This window comes from Elgaria multicarinata, chromosome 16 (genome assembly GCF_023053635.1).
Source record: "Elgaria multicarinata webbii isolate HBS135686 ecotype San Diego chromosome 16, rElgMul1.1.pri, whole genome shotgun sequence".
NCBI lineage: Eukaryota > Metazoa > Chordata > Lepidosauria > Squamata > Anguidae > Elgaria > Elgaria multicarinata.
Window position 1 is genome coordinate 18,058,665 of NC_086186.1, and position 17,227 is coordinate 18,075,891.

The 17,227-nt window shown below is 45.3% G+C and overlaps 2 protein-coding genes across 2 annotated transcripts in view; both read right to left on the reverse strand.

Moving 5' to 3' along the window:
- CEMIP (cell migration inducing hyaluronidase 1) overlaps window positions 1-3,369 on the reverse strand; it is an 83,832-nt gene extending 80,463 nt beyond the window's left edge. Inside the window, exon 1 of the mRNA XM_063142550.1 lies at window positions 3,162-3,369. The gene's annotated coding sequence lies outside the window, so the exon portion shown is untranslated. The remainder of the gene's footprint in view (window positions 1-3,161) is intronic.
- Window positions 3,370-6,591: 3,222 nt separating this feature from the next.
- LOC134409752 (inactive cell surface hyaluronidase CEMIP2-like) overlaps window positions 6,592-17,227 on the reverse strand; it is an 88,336-nt gene continuing 77,700 nt past the window's right edge. Inside the window, exons 22-23 of the mRNA XM_063142652.1 lie at window positions 15,427-15,536; window positions 6,592-6,890 (exon numbers count right to left, since the gene is read on the reverse strand). Coding sequence (XP_062998722.1) covers window positions 6,751-6,890; window positions 15,427-15,536 — 250 coding nt within the window. The 3' untranslated portion in view covers window positions 6,592-6,750. The remainder of the gene's footprint in view (window positions 6,891-15,426; window positions 15,537-17,227) is intronic.

Below are 17,227 nucleotides of genomic sequence, written 5' to 3' on the forward strand. Positions count from 1 at the left end.
CCTACTCGTTTTTTGTACCCCAAAAGACAATTTTGTATTGTTTCCTCGTTATCAAGCACGGGCTCCGCAAATACGAAATGCCACATCAACCTGGATAATCTTCCAGATATCACAGGTCACTTCAGCCGCAATGCTATACCGACTTATCTGGGCAGATTTGCCCATTGGGTTCCAAGCCCTAATGGGACATTTCTAAGTAGACATGTATAGGATTGCATTGTAAAAACACTTAGATTAGCAAGAATAGTCTTTTTACTTCTATTTTTTGACTGCAACAGACTGAATTTCACTTCTCTTCAAGAACGTTCTGCACACTTTCTTGCTCCTGTCACTTGTACTGGCAGGTCCTGAAAAATGCTGAAGTTCATGGAAGCAGAGAAGATGTTCTACCCTGAATGTGACTTCAGATAATAGCCTTCCCCACCTTCCAGTAAAGGAAATCCAGATGTTTTGGACTTTGACTCCCATTAGCCCCAGCTAGCATGGCCAAGGTTCATGAATGGTGGGAGTTGTGATCTAAAACATCTGGAGGTCAACATCGGGAGATTTAGGCCATTGGTATTATCTAGTCCAGGACATGCCGGTCTCCATAAAACAACCTTGTTGGCACCAATAGATTCTCATCAATAGCTAAGTTGTTGTTGTTTTTAAAGAATGGCAGCATGTTCTGGCCCCCTCCCTCATTGAGTCTGTCTTCTCACCCCATTGCCACCAGCTGCTTTGGCTCTGCATTCCCTTTTCTCATCGTTGCTCCCACCCGCTTGCTTGACAGCAGAGAACCAGGTAAGCAGGGCCGTCTCCTGCACCTCCTTCTCACTGCCAGGGTTGTGTGGTCCAGAGAGGCAGGTGAAGAAGCAGGGGGCAATGATGAAGAGAAGGAGCGACCCTTGTCATGGGCCCTCGCTGGGGTGTGGGCCTCGGGCAGGTGTCCGACCATGCCGACTCTTGACGCCAGCCCGATTAAGAGACAAAGCCTGGCTGTCCTCCTGCACTCAAGAAACAAATGATTTGGAGACCGGGCAAGTAAAAAAAAAAATTGAAGCCTACCTGGAATATTGCCAAGAGCCTGGCTGCATATGGGTTTCCTTCAGCGATTTCTTGCGGCTAACAGATGTCTCTCTCCACCCACCGCCACTGCTCAGTGCAAAGACTGCCTTCCCGCTGGTCCAGCAGGCTAACTGCCGAAACCTGCTGCCATTCGCCGTTCGGGTAACTGCTGGCCCTGATGCAGTAGGAGCGGAGACTGTTTTCCTTTATGCCTCTGTGGCATGGATCTTGTTTACAAGTGGCTCGCCTCACTTACCTCCCCCTCTTTAGTGTGGGATTTAGCCTGTGTGTAATTTTCCAGGTGGTCATTGTTTTCTTCAACATCTACATGGGCCAACTCTTCTGCCCTCGGATTGGGAGGAAAATTTCAGGCATCCATATCACCGGCTCGGCGACTGAAGGCCAGGCGCCTCTCGGATACGGCAAAAGAAACACAGCAAAGCGTGTGCCGTAACAGTTTGGGATTCGTTTAAATCAGGGTATGTTGAATGAAGCCAGTATTTAATGATACATTGTTTTGCACAGTTCCCCCTGCCCCTCCCAACACAAAAATCCTCTCCATTTGGAGTGGCAAGGGCAGCTTACATGTTCCACAGTGCAACGGTGGCAGCCAAAGTCTTCCTGGGCACGCATTCACAAAAATCTAAGGCTGGATTAGTCTCATGTGCCAGGAGAGAAAGAAGGGAATATATGGATGGGGTAGTAGATATTCTACTGTTAAACCACAAAATATGTTATTGGGTGCGAATTTAGCACTGCAAGAACCTCCACTTTTTAAAAGAAAATAAAGCAGCTCCTAGTCATAGAATCATGGAACGGTAGAGTTGGGAGGGGCCTATAAGGCTATCGAGGCCAACCCCCTGCTCAATGCAGGAATCCACCTTCAAGCATCCCTGACAAGTGGCTGTCTTGAAGGCCTCTAGGGTGGGAGAGCCTATGGCCTCCCTAGGTAACTGGTTCCATTGTCGTACTGCTCTAACAGTCAGGAAGTTTTTCCTGATGTCCAGCCAGAATCTGGCTGCCTGTAACTTGAGCCTATTAGTCCTCAAGGATATGAAGGTAGCCTTGAAAGCATGTGGACAAATGTTAGTACTGCAAAAGCCTTCACTTTTTAAAAGAAAAACAAAGCAATTTCTAGCCCTCGAGGATATGAAGATTGGCTTGAAAGCATGTGGGCAATACCTGACAAATCCTCAGAAGCCAGGGAGAGGCTGAACAAGACTTCCCCGTGGTCAAGGGTACAGCTTCTATGACCCACGGAGCTCTTTGCCTATTCGTATAAGTACCCAAAACAGAATACATTCCACAGAATATTTCAAAAACTACTTGACTAATTCAAACACAGGTTATGGGAACGAGCATTTCCCGGTGCAGATTGTGGGTTACTTTGGTGCAGAATTTCAGAGTCCTTCTATCACGCAGTCTAGTCAAGCAGACTCACTGAGCTGGTGTGCGGATTGAGTTTGCCAGCTGGTTTGCCAACCTGCCAGGAAAAACAAACATACACACACACACACCTAGGTGCATTTTCTTCCTTTAACAGAGGTATGCTCGGCACGGAGCTAGCCTGATCCACACCGGCTAACTGCTGCAGATCAAGCTCTTCTCAGCACCTGCACCAAAACAATTAAGTGCCAAGGATTCTCTGGGGAAAACCCTGAAATTTTAAGCAGGTCTAAAACGGATGCACATGGAAGCATTTTGAAGGATTTTGTGCTGACTTTTATGGTGGTGGGACTCTTTCTGGGGCGGCCTCCAAAGGTTGGACTACAAATCCTATCATCCCAACCTTTGCCCATGCAGGATGGGGCTGATGGGAGCTGTAATCCAACAAGATCTGGAGGATGCCTGCCCTTGCTTTAAATACCTGGAAGACTTGGGGTGGGTTAGTGGGGAATATAGTATGTTGATTGGAATTCATACGGTAGAGACGCATCTCAGATGATTTACGCGCAATTGCTGCAGGGTTATCGTATTACATCACATCACAGAAATACATGCAACTGACGCAAAATTAAGCCTGGGCTGCAAACATGCCCTGTGATGCACCGCCGTGCCCCACCTTCTCCTCCAGCAATGGAAGGGTGGCAAAGAAAGGAAGATAGCTCTCCTACCTGCTGCTTAGCAAATCAATCTCGGCTGTCCTTCCTCTTCTCAATCTGTGTCCCTGCTGCCCGTCTCAGGTGTCCCTCTGCCACACGGCTCTCACTGACACACTTTTGAGTCACATTAGCAATGGACGCGGCCGTCGTTTTGGAAAGGAGTCAGAGGCTGATGTCAGGCAAGCAGGCGGGCAGGACAGACGGCCAGCTCGAGAGAGGGAGACTTACTCACCACGGAGCAGAACTTTGGCCAACAAACCTAACCTCAACATGCGCAGGTCCTCACTGGCCCTTGAAAGCTCACAGCCAGAGGAGTGATAAACTGAAAAATAATAATAATAACCCACCCTGTGCTAAGGTTACCTTCACAAGAACGACCAGCAATTGAGTGGAATGACAAAACAGTGGCGTACCGCACCAGCCTCAGCAATGGATTACGGTTTCACTTTACTCCTAACAACCCCTCTATATAATTATCCTGAAGAAAATATTTACTCCCTCGCAAAGGGAGAGCATAAGAGGTGCTGCTTTGTTCAAAACAAGCTTTGGAACACAACACAGGCCTCTCTATCAAGGTAGCTTTCTGTACGCACAAAGGTCAATGTTCCCAAACATCTGGGGCTGGAGGTCATACATTTAACATAGGGTAGAACACAGATTTTTTTTCCCCTTTCAAAGAAGCCTGTCCACATCAGTTTCCTCTTAAGAGACCCTTGGATGTATGCTAGGGGATCACTGCACATTGCAAAGGATTCTGGGGCGTTAGCAACGTAAGAATATTTGGTCCTCCTAGAGTCAGACCACTGGTCCATCAAGCCCAGTACTGTCGACACTGACTGGCAGTGGCTCCCAGAGTATCAAGCATGAATATTGCCAGCCCTACCTGGAGATGACGGGGATTGAACCTGAGACCTTCTACATGCAAAGCAGATGCTCTAGCACTGAGCTATGGCTCTTCCCCTGACACCTCACATGAAACGTGGCCTTCCTGTTGCCATAACCAAACTCAAAGTATGCTTTGGAGTGCACCCCATGCTCCCTGTTCAGGAAAGCGGGCATGATCTGAAGGTACATGATGCAGCCACCTTCCATAAGCTAAACAAGTTTGGGTCTGGTCAGTGCTTGGATGAAAGACCATTTGGGCATCCTAGGTCTACCACCTTGAATTCCATGTTGGAAGAAAGGCAGAATATAAAATAAACACCCACCCACACACACACTTGAATTGAACATTGCATCAAGGAATATCTTGAGATTCCCCAGAAGCTTGGGGGAGGAGCATCCTCAATGCAAAGTCAGCTAAGACATTTTGCTACAAATGACTTCCCCTTACCCACTAAGATTCATAGCACCCAAGGCTAGTCATAATTGTTTCTGCTGGTAGAGAAGCAAATGTGAAAAGGGGCGGTGGGGGACAGACGGTGCTCTAGAGCAAGTGGGCAGAAAGTACTTTTCCACATCAGTTTCCAGATCTTTTGAACTTCAGCTCCCACCATTCTGGACCATTAGCCATGCTGGCAGGGGCTTCTGGGAGTTGAAGTCCAAAATGTCTGGAGAGCTACATTCTTCTCAGCTCTACTGTAAAAGATCCAGATTCTTTCCACGGATGCTCAAAAGGAAATCAGCGGGAATGGTACTTCAAAGTTGCCTGATGGATAGCTGCAATCCTATACTCACTTACCTGGAAATCCCATTGAATCCAATGGGATGTCAATCTAAGCAGATATGCATAGCGTTACACTGTAAAGAATTCAGAACTGGGAATTCTTTACAGCGCACAGCGCACAGGCTACGTTCCTCCAGACTGAAATGTCAGCAAATCCTTAAGCAAATTCACAGCTGAAATGATAGAATTATTTCCGTTGCATTTCACCTGTCAAGTTTGATTGGAAACTTTTTCTTTAAGAATCAAAGTATAGTTTTATTGTTGCTGTTGCTGTCTTCCATCTCATTTCTGGAGTTGCTAGCTCACGGATCTTGAAACGCATGCAGGTTTCATGAGAGCGATAGAACAGTGTTTTGAGGGCCTGAAAGAGCTTCCTCCCTGAGTGAGTCTACTGTTGTTACAGCTACTCCTCATTCTCATCATGGCTGCCACTTGCTTGATTGACAGAGAGAGAGCGCCAATGAGCACTGCTCCTCCTTCTCACTGCCACCGTTACCTGGGCCAGAGCAAGAGTGAGATCTCATCAGTGGGCCCAAGGATGCCAACCCTTTACGCCGCCCCTTTGATGGCGTTTGTGTCGTACACAGCAAGGAAGCTTAGCAACTTGCCACACTGACGCTTTAGGTCCATTCACTGACGAAGAACTGGGTTTCTGCTTGACAAAAGAAACAAATTGTTGTAGTTCTAAAAATCCAAAACCCACAAACGGGCAAAACTTTTATAAGGATCAACCAAAATACCTCCCAAAAAATAAATGCGCAAGCTTTCGAGTTCTCTAGAACTCTTCGTCAAGCTAAGTGATACAAAAATAAGGAGGAAGGGGAAAAATTTAGACTGGACATTGTAGCCATTACAGTCTTTTAAGGACTGTCCCTATGGGACATTGGTGGTTTTAGGCCTTGGCAGGGCTGGCCTTACTATTAGGCAGAGTGAGGCAACCACCTCAGGCGGCAGACGGTGGGGGGGACAGCAGAAGCTTCTCAGACATTCCTCCTGAACCCTATGGCCATTTCCCTCTTTTGGAGGGCAAAGTTATGTGTCTGGCACCCCTTAAACTAGCTGGCTGCCCTCTGGTGAAGAATGCTATCCCGTTGCCAGCATTGAAGTAAGTTTCAGCTGTCAGCCTAGTTGAGTTTTGAATGTGAAATTGGGGCAGGGGGTGTTACGCCCCATCTTGTCCTTTGCCTCAGGAAAGCAAAAGGTTTTGGGATGGCCCTGGGCCCCGGCCAACTACTGCTACACATGATTCATCTAGGCATGGGTTGATTTCTACATGGGCCCAGGACCTGCAATCTCAGCCTTTTGTCTAGATTTTCCATAAAGCAATGCTTTGAAAGATCAGACTTTGGAAGGGATACCTTTTTTTTTTAATGCCACCTCTGTGTGTCATTTAAAAAAAAATGTACAGAAGAAAAGGGGTTGCTTGCTTCAGGATTAAGAACGGCTTAGGCTATTCCTACCCATCCCTAGAACTAGACGTCAGTGTCAGGGCTCAGCCTGGCATACATCCAGTAACAAAGCGTGCTTCTATGTACGTGCAGAGAGCGCATTTTGTTTTCCGCTGCAACTCACCTCCACAATTCCAGGACTAAAACAGCAGAGCTGCCAGGGGAGCGGTTTGGCTTCCAGCCAGCACCAATCTGTTTAGAAATTAGCAGAGGCCGGAATTTGAAAAAAGAAGAAAGAAACAAACTACACTCTCCCCCGCCCAACGCTTTTGTCAGATCAGAATATATTTATTAGTTGTAAAAGAACGAGTTTTTGTTTTTTTAAAACAAGCACTTCCTGGTCAAAGCTTGTAAAAACAAGAACATCAGAGGACTGCTGTCTGCTTGCAAGGAAGGCCAACGGACCCAGCAGATCCAGTTGTGTGAGTTTTAAGGCCGTTGAGGAGTTGTCTCTGTCGTTCCAACACAGTTTTAACGTTTTGGTGCATCAAGCTGAGCACTGGTACTCTCGCAACATCAGTGGCACGTAATATTGGAGAGAAGCGGATTTTCGATCAGCGGCTTGGTTGTGGATTTTAATCCAAGAAGGTTTGGGGGTTCCTTTATATCCAAGCATAGCAAAGCTACCTGTGGGGCAGAAGAGAGAGAGAGAGAGAGAGAGAGAGAAGAAAGGGAAGAGAAAAGAGAGAGAAAAATGGAAGTGATGATTGACCACCAGACAGTGGGGCGAAAAAGCCCTGAAATAAATCAGTACAATTTGTGCAGTCTTAGGCTCTTCAAATCCCTGTTAAGTCTTGCTCACATGCCATGGAGAACATGAAGCAGATAACCAATTTCTACATACCTTTTCTTTTACATTCCGGCGTTAATTTATTATATAGTATTAAAGAAAGCAATTATGGGTTCACAGTAGGGATTGTGTCAAGGGTAAGTCTGGCCCTTTGTGGACCCGATGGATTCCTGCGGTACCCTCAACTCAGCTTGAATTTACGAGCCGAGAAGGGAGGGGGGGTTGTTCTTAAAATCCAAGAACTTTTTCAGTTTTGTTTTAAAAAAATAATAATTCTCTAAATAGTGACCTGTACAAATTATGGCAGTAATAGAATGCACAAATTTTGGCTACAATTTGCGCAAATAATGCCAATTCCAGCCACGATTTGCACAAATTATGCAAATTGTGGCTGGAACTAGTGCAAAATTGTGGCTGAAATGTGCGCAAATTGTTTTACTCAAATTTAAAAAAAACAACCTCTGGAAATCCAAAGCTATCCCAACTCGATACAGATCAAATTGGGCCGGTTTGTGGGAAAGTGAGTCATAGTCTTGGAGAGGGGGGGGGGAGAATCTAGCTGACTAAAGCTCAATGAGCTTCACACACACACCCCAGAAGGATTCCTCCAACCTCCGTAGATCACAGTCACATACATTTTACACATCTGTACAAAACTCTTTCCATTTACTGGGCCTTATTCAGCATGCTTACAATCCAAGTTTCTTAATGCTGACTAAATAGCAGATCTGATTTTTGTTTATTCTGAACCTTAAGGGAAAAGACACCCAACCCAAACTGGTGAGCCAATGCTCAGGATTTTGCATACCCAGCACCACACCAGCTGAAGTACATAAGAAGTGCCCTGCTGGATCAGACCAAGGGTCCATCTAGTCCAGCACTCTGTTCACACAGTAGCCAACCAGCTGTTGACCTGGGACCAACAAAGCAGGACACGGTGCAACAGCACCCTCCCACCCATGTTCCCCAGCAACTGGTGCATATAGGCTTAATGCCTTGGTTACCGGAGGTAGCACATTGTCATCAGGGCTATGTTACCACACAGTGACTATCTTAGTCCTTCTGGCGAATCCTTAAAATCTAGGTGTTGCTAATGAACTACCCACTCTACACTATAATTCTCCTGCGATGTTCTGCCTCATCTATTTACAGAGATGCTTCCCCTACAGAGCGTCACAAAATCAAAATGTGACATCGCAAAGCTGCCTTCCGCTTCCACAGCACTTTGGACTACTTAAGACGTCAGACATTGTTGCAAGACAGTCCGTCTTTAATCATGCAGTGAAACTACTAATGCCAAGAGCTTCCGGCATTACTGAAAAGATTACTGAGTCGGGAAATCTATTGCCACAGGTGGCAAGTTCGAAAGACGGCTTTGTGCTAAGGTCTACGTCCTCTGTGTTATTGAACGAACGGGGCTGCCTGGCCTCCCTGTCACTCATGCTTCAGAAGTTCACATTTGCACAGGAGCCTACATGAACAGGTAACGATGTTCATGGATTCCATTTGTGCAGTCAGAACACTGTAAAAATCAATGCTCTACACATTAGAGATGGAAACATCAGTCATGTTCGATTTAGGTCAATTCTCTCACCCCACCCATACTTTAAACTTCATTCCATCTCATTTCCACATCAGCTTGAGGGTGTTTATCATCCAAAAGAAAAATTGTTCAAATTTTTGTGCACATTCTTTTTCACACACACACACACACATATTTTTGGTACACAACATTTAATATGTGTGTTTTTGTGCACACCAATGCAAGTGCATACCCTTTAAAGTGATTTTCCAATGGCGGAAGCATTTTTGGTGCCCATTTTCTCAAATATAGGGGGTTGTTCTCAAAATCCGGACACTTCTTCAGTTTTTTTTTTTTTTTAAAAAACTCTAACTAGTGACCTGTACAAATTATGGCAGTAATAAATTACACAAATTTTGGCTACAATTTGCGCAATTTCCACATATATTTTTTCACATTTGCACAGGAGCCTACATGAACAGGTAACGATGCTCATGGATTCCATTTGTGCAGTCAGAACACTGTAAAATCAATGCTCTACACATTAGAGATGGAAACATCAGTCATGTTCGATTAAGGTCAATTCTCTCACCCCACCTGTACTTTAAACTTCATTCCATCTCATTTCCACATCAGCTTGAGGGTGTTATCATCCAAAAGAAAAATTGTTCGAATTTTTGTGCACATTCTTTTTCACACACACACACACACATATTTTTGGTACACAACATTTAATATGTGTGTTTTTGTGCACACCAATGCAAGTGCATACCCTTTAAAGTGATTTTCCAATGAAGGAAACATTTTTGGTGCTCATTTTCTCAAATATAGGGGGTTGTTCTCAAAATCCGGGCACTTCTTCAGTTGTTTTTTTTTAAAAAAAATCTCTAACTAGTGACCTGTACAAATTATGGCAATAATAAATTGCACAAATTTTGGCTACAATTTCCACAATTTCCGCATGTATTTTTTTGTAAGGGATGTACACTTTTGTGGGGTGAACCACATTGCAAACTTGACTACAGAATGGATTCTAATGGCAAACTGCATCCTGGTTCATGTTTTAATTAGAGAAGCGGAACCAACTTCCCCACACATATATACTCATCATGCAGGTTGAATGTCGGCTAACAAATCCACTGATTGCAAAAAAGGAAGGGGGGGGAAAGGCAACCCTTGTAATTATAGAGCAAACATTTCTCCTCCGCATCCCGCGATGGCCACCTCCCAATTGGAATGCGACGGCCCCTTTCGAAAACTGCAGGGCAGTGTAATTAAAGAGGGTGGAGGGCAAATACCACACACCCTGGAACTGGTAAGGAATGGATTTTAATTAGCCTAACTGAGATGATCCAGATAAGAATTCGACTAGGATCGCTGGGGCGGGGGGGGGGAGGGCGGTGAAACACCCCGCTCTTTGGGGAATCACGGAATGAATAGACCACATGTGGTCTTCAAGCCCTCTCACAGCCATCAACGACATGGTCCCACTGATACCGGCTTGAGGAATGTATCCATTATGGAGGAGGGCGTCGCTTCCTGAAAGCCAAGCACCTTTGCCTTCCAATTGTTCTTTCAATCTCCAGAGAGACAAAAGCCACCACTGTAAAGTGAGAGGGGGAATGTATGCTTTTATCTGTATGCTGCCCTGAGAACGCATTGATATAGGGCGGGATATAAATGTTTTAAATAAATAAATAAATGTCCTATCTTCTTTCCCCAACATTATCCCAGACAATGTACTCCCATAAGAAACAGGAGAGAGCTGTAAGACCGGATATTACACCTGTTCTTGGAATCACAGGTACCATGTGTAAGCATGGGAAAAGAACGCTATACTTCACTTTCAAATCTGCCGTTGGAAGCAACGACGAAGTTTTGTTTCTGTTTTAATTAGAACGTGTGAAATAAGAGTTTCCACTTGTTTCAGGGCTTCCTCTGGGAAGCGTGAAATCTCTGTTGCAGAAGCAGTGAGGACCACTCACGGAATGGAAAAGGCAGGAATTATTGCTTGTGCAACAGAATCTGCAGGGTGCAAGAGAATCAAGAGGGGTGCATATACACCTTGTTGGATTCTGTCCATAGTAAAGAAAAAGAAGGAGAAGAAAGGGGGTGAAGCCTCACCCCTTATTCCTACCAATGGATTTCTTTCTTTCTTTACTATTGCTATTCTTGCTGTACCCCCCTCCCCCAATTCCATTTTTTTCCAGGATTGTAGCAGGGGAGGGAAAAGTTAAACCTCTCCTCCCTTGTGATCCTGACCCAGAGAAATCTGCCAGCTTTATTTGTATTTTCTTTTGTTTAATCCGAGAGGCACATTGAAAGTAACGTGCATTTTAGACCAATCCTCCCCAACTCCGAACCCTCCAGAAGTGCCTGGCTACAATTCCCTATCATGCGCAGCCAATACACTGGCTGGGGATAATGGGAGTTGTAGTCCAACACCTTGTGGGGGAGCACAGGTTTAGGGATGGCTGAATGAGACCCCCAGCTGCTCAGCAAATCAATCGAAGCCAACAGTAAAATTAGCTCTTTGGTGCCTCGATTTTTTTCTGGGCAACACTCATGAAAGCCACGGAATGGCATCCAAAAAGTCAACAATGCTAATTCTCTGAGCCTTGAAATAAATCCCAGGTCATTCTTGACCCTTTCCTTTTAAAGTGGAATCACAGGCAGCCGGCTGGATGAATCCCTTATCGACAAAAGGGAATTACACTTCGCAAGGGAGCGAGATTTGGCGGCCGGCTTTCCAGAAGGATTACTGGAGCCGAAAATCGAGCTGCCGTCCGTATGCTCAGGCATGCGGCCTTGACGCCTGCACAAACACCATTTAAAACACGGATTTGGTGCCAGACGGGCAGGGACGGAGATTTCCCGTCCTGTGGGGCAGGCACTGGGATGCTGAAAGGGGATTTCGAAAGCCAACAGCCGCGCATGTAAAAATGAAGCTGGGATCGCTACGGAAGGAAGCGGACTGTCTTGCTGGATTTGTTACCATGGAGGTGTATGCAATTTTCAGCTGTGGAGCTGAATCATGAGAAGGCTGAGTCTCATTTACACACAGTCCAGGTCCTCATGAGAACGTTAAAAGAGCCACGCTGGGTCAGATGAAAGGTATGTGTAGTCTAGCATTCTGTGCACACAGTGGCTGACCAGCGGCCTTTGGAAGCCCCTACGCAGGACACGAGTGCAATAGCACCTTCCCAGTGGTATTCCCCAGCAATTAGTATATACAGCATTATACTGCCTCTGATACTGGAGGTAGCGTTTGGCCATCAGGACTAGTAGCCATTGAAAGGCTTCTGCTCCATGGATTTCTCCAGGCCCCTTGTAAAGCCATCCAAAGTGGTGGGCATCACTGCATCTTGTGACAGCGAATTCCATTGATTCAGTCTGCGATGTACGAAGACGTCCTCCCTTTTATCTCTCCTGAATCTCCCACCAATCAGCTTCACGGAAGGACCTCCCTCTCCACACCGTGCATGATTTTGTACACCTCTATAATGCCTCTCCTGCCTCGCCTTTTCTCTAAGCTAAACAGTCCCAGATGTGGCCACCTTTCTTCATAAGGAAGGCGGCAACGTCTCCATCATTAGCAGCCCTTTTCTCAAGACCAATGCCTGCAAAAACTGCCTTCAGGGTCTTTGAAGGTCTCCAAAGGGGGGGGGGAGATGAATCGGAAGCAAGGACCACAGGCCCAACCAGGCCAGACATATCTCATTCCTTTCGGATTGTATATCCCAGCCTTCCACAGCTCGCCCGCCCCTCCAGACATCTTGGACTGCAACTCCCTTCATCCCCAGCCACCACCAAGGTTGATGGGAATCTTAGTCCAGTGCTGGTGGAGGGAGAGGGTGGCATGGTTGGGAATGGCTGGGATATCCTCTGCCCTACTTCAATAGCCCAGGGCAATCCTAAAGACAGCAGTAGGAAAAGCAACAGAACCCAATGGACTCTTCCGTTCAAATGAACCTTGCAGCTCTTCTTCTCTCCAGCCAGAATATTCTGGGTGCAACATATTTCTGGCCTTGCCTGACCGCCGGCATGTGCTTTGAACCAGCAGGGCAAATCTGAATTGTCTGGTTTAAGATTTGGAAACGCCAAGCGGCACCAGGGTGGAAAACAGGGCCGGCCCCACATTCCCAGGGGCAATACACCTTCAATGAGCCCCTTCCTCAACAAGTCTACCTTCTCACTGCCATGGCCACCAGCTGCTCTTGCTCCTCATCCTCTTCCTCATCTTCACTCCCACTTGCCTGCTTGACAAGTAGAGAGTCAGTGAGCAAACAGGCAGGTGTATCTACGGTTCCTCCTCCTCCTCACCATTGTTGTCTGGGCCGGAGCAAGAGGCAGGTGAACATGCAGGTTGCCATGGTGAAGAGGAAGAGCAACACCAAAGGGCTCTTGCCAGTGGGCCCCTGCTGGGGCATGGGCCCTGGGGAGGTGCCCCACCATGCCTACCCTTCACGCCAGGCCTGGGTCAATCAATACGGGAAGAGCTGTCACCATCACACCCTATTTCTGAGCACTGAGGGGCATCAGGCAGCCCATTAGAGGAACGTTGCTCTGAACCAGCAGGGGGAAATTCTTATCTTCCGGTTTAAGGTTTGGAAAAGTCAGGAGCCACCAGCTTGGTAAGCAAACACGGGAATAATTACTTCACTGAAGCTGGTTTGGGCTGCCGTCACGGCCGTGCACCCAACAACTGGGGGAGCCAATTCTCTCCAGACAGAGTTATCTAAAATTATCTGTTCCACTTTGGTCTGGACGTGAGCCTCTACCCAAAACAACTCAAGGATACAGCTAAGCAAGAACCTGCACCAGAGCAGCTGGAATGTCTGTTTCTATCCTTGAAGAGCAAAGAAGGAGAAGCAAATATTTTTAAAAAACCTATTCAGCCAAAGACACTGGGAACGGTTACCACTGAACCGATTTCAATCCTAGAAAGGAAGGCAGGCAGGCAGGCAGGCAGGCACACACACACACACTCACTAACTCTCAGGTGTCCTTCTGTTTTCTTATTCTTCTGATACATACTTGTTTCCAAACAACAGAATTTTCTATTGCAGATTTATTGGACTGCAATTCCCATCATCCCAAGTCTGAATGGCCATCTGCAGGGCACCAGGTTCAAGGAAGGCCATTTTAAAGGGATGGGACCATCACCGTTAGATTTAAGGAAATCTTTGAATGAGCTAATTGGATGTTTTATTTCTGTAAGTAGGAGACATCAGATTAAGGTTTTTTGGGGGTGGGGTGTCCCCTAATGCAATGCAATAAAAATAAAGTGGGAGAAATGCTGGTTTCACATGCAATCCTATGCACATCTAAAAAGCAAAAAGTCCTACAACTCCCAGCATGCTCCAGTGAGCATGGCTGGCTGGGGCATGCTGGGAGCTGTAGGACTATTTGCTTTCTAAACATGCAAAAGATGGCTAACCTTAATGGTTTAAATTTGAGGTTAATTGTATGTATGTTGGTCTATGGGTGTAATAAATGGGTTTGACGTAATCTCCAGGTTACAACCTAGCAACCATTGTTCAACCATTAACTCCTGACTTTATCTTCAATTTGCACATTACCCTGTACACTTTATGGGCTCTAAAAGCCTCTCTACCAATTCCTATTCCAAACCCACAAAACAGAGTATTATGACTGGTGTAAATACACACTGCAGAACACCAATATCTCAACTTCTACCACCGTTGCAATCACATTAAATATACTTATGAGTAAGGACGGGTGAGCGCCAACTTTAATTTAGCTCAGGTTCTTTCTCTTCCAGTGCCAGGCCTATTCCATTTTCATGCACATTTTTTACAATCCCCAATTTTGTACACGTTTCCCCCAAATACACACTTTTTGTGTGTGCACTTTTGCAGATTGCTACCCCACTGAATAATGCATTCTTGTGCATATTTTACCAATATACCATTTTATAAAAATTTAGGTGCAGTTTTGGCAGCAAAGCGCGTTCCAGTTTCTATTTAGTTTAAGGAAGAGCAAACAAATTTCTCATCCCTTCCTACGTATGATCAATTTATGTAAAGCAGGCATGGGTACGGTTTTAAAAGGAACTATTTTAAATGCCAGAAGTCGGAGTCATTCCATGAAGCTGATTGACAGAAGATTTAGGACAGATAAAAGGAAGGCCTTCTTCGCACAGTGCCTAAACTTTGGAATTTGCTACCACAAGATGTGGTGATGGCCACCAATTTGGATGGCTTTAAAGGGGGGTTGGATAAACTCCTGGAGAAGAAGGCTATCAATGGCTACTAGTCCTGATGGCTATGTGCCACCTCCTGTATCAGAGGCTGAAATTGAAAGCATTATCTGACGGCTTGAATACGTGAAAATGATAAACCTTGGAGGGTTCCACTCTAAATGTATAGCCGCGGCTCCTTTTGTGAACCAATTGCATCCTACTGATGAAGAATTCTCGAAACAGGACTTGTACCGGACTACTGTTTATTAGACGCTTTAGGAAATTATTTATTAGACGCATATTTATGAGATTATTGATTCTTGTTTGAATGTTTAATGGATGCTAACTTATTGTAGGCTTCATTATGAATGTTTGATGAACACCTTGTAAATGTTATCTATATGCCTGTCTTTTGTACATTTGTGATACCTTTTGAACTATTCGTCTATAAAACTTTCTTAGTACCTTTGTGGTCGAGTATTATCACTCATATTGTACTATCAAGAGAATGCTGGCCTAGATGGACCCTTGGTCTGATCCAGTAGGGTTCCACTTACATTCTTAATTGTAGCAGCCAGGCGAGTCATGTAATACATAAAAGAGTCAACTCTCACCAAATAAGAAGGCACAAAATTCACATACTTACCTTTCCTGTGGAAGGCAATGGGCTTTGCAGAACCTAACTGTGTAACTGCTGCTATCTCGGGGACTCCTGCTGCTCCTGCAATATCTCTAGTGCACACGAGAACAATTGATCTGGAAGGGGGGAAAAAACAGAACAGCAAGTTTATTTATTTAAAACATTTATATCCCGCCCTATATTGTTCTGACTCTATACTGTTAGCTTCACCCTACCCGGTGCCTGTTTACACTTCCCTGTGCCTGTTTGCATTCTCTTTCCCTCCTTATTGTTTACTACAACTTTATTAGATTGTAAGCCTATGCGGCAGGGTCTTGCTATTTACTGTGCAATCTGTACAGCACCATGTACATTGATGGTGCTATATAAATAAATAAATAAATAAATAAATAAATAATAATAATAATAATAATAATAATAATAATAATAAGATCTCAGGGCGGCGTACAGATAAAAGCATATATAAAACAGTAAATATACACAGCTAAAAACAAATTAAACCATGAACCAAGTTAAAAACAATATGTAATGTCAAGAAATTGTGCCAAGTTTCACTCTCCAGGGACAGTTCAAAAAGAGCCTGAAGCAAGAATATCCCCAGCGGCAAGTGATACGTCTTCATCCTATACATTTAGATGTCAGGTTAAGACCTCCTTTAAGCAGACCTTGCCATTTCAATCTGTTGCTTGGTTATTCATTTTACTGCCAGTTTCTCAGTGTTTTTGATGTTTAATACCGTATTCTCTTGATACTTTTATTGTTGTGGTGGTTTTTTATGACTTTGTTCTTCTTGTTGTTTGGTTTTATGATTGTAAAACATCCTGAGGGCATTTGCCAGCTAGTATGCAAATAAAATAAATAAAAATCCGGGTTCTAGTCCCCTTTTCAGCCTTGGAAGCTCACTGGGTGACTTTGGGCCAACCACAGACTCTCAGCACAACCTACCTCACAGGGTTGTTGTTGTGAGGATAGAAATGGAGAGGAGGGGGATTATGTATGCCATCTTGGGTTCCTTGGAGGAAAAAAGGTGGGATATAAATGCAATAGATAAATAACCCCCCTTTGACCAGAGAGCAAGATTTTATTTTGGAGACGCTCGCAGGAGCCACATTCTACTGGTGGGTGGTGGCCAAAGATAAAAAGGCAGGGGGAACCAAAGGCAAAAACGGGTGGGCCAGAAATAACAGCAAATTTTAGCTTTAACGCTCTTTCTGCTAGTGAGTAACAGCATCATCACACAAGGGGAAATCGCGTTTCCTTCCCGTCGCTTCTCCGCCTGCGCGTTTGTGCCTCATTACTTCCTCTTTCGAAAGAGGAAGTAAACTTCGTGCACGTGGCCCGTTCAGTGGGCCGTTTTGATACCACTGCTTCTCCTGCACAAAGCAGGAGATAGTGGCAACTTCCGTCTTTAAAAATAAGTCGGACTTACTGGGGTGTGTTTTTGTCACCCAAAGAATGCTAGAAGGGGTAGGAAGCACATGGAAGGTGGACAACATCATGAGAGGGACCCACGAAAATCCCTGAGTGCCCAGCGATGAGCGTGCAATAAAACACTCATCTGATGGAGCTCTAAGTTTTTAGAATGGGGGGGACTGCACAAGAGCTGGGAAACCACCAAACATTGTGGTTGGGTAAAGGGAATGGGGCCAGACCCCCAGAAGGGCCAGATCTAGCCCCCAGGCTGGAGAACCCACATCCCTGGTTTACAGAGAGAGATGTGCTTCAGAGCCCTCAGGCCTGTGGTCATGAACTGCTCTGGAACGATTTGGATGAGAAATCTGTTTTCAGGTTATTTGACCTGCTTTTG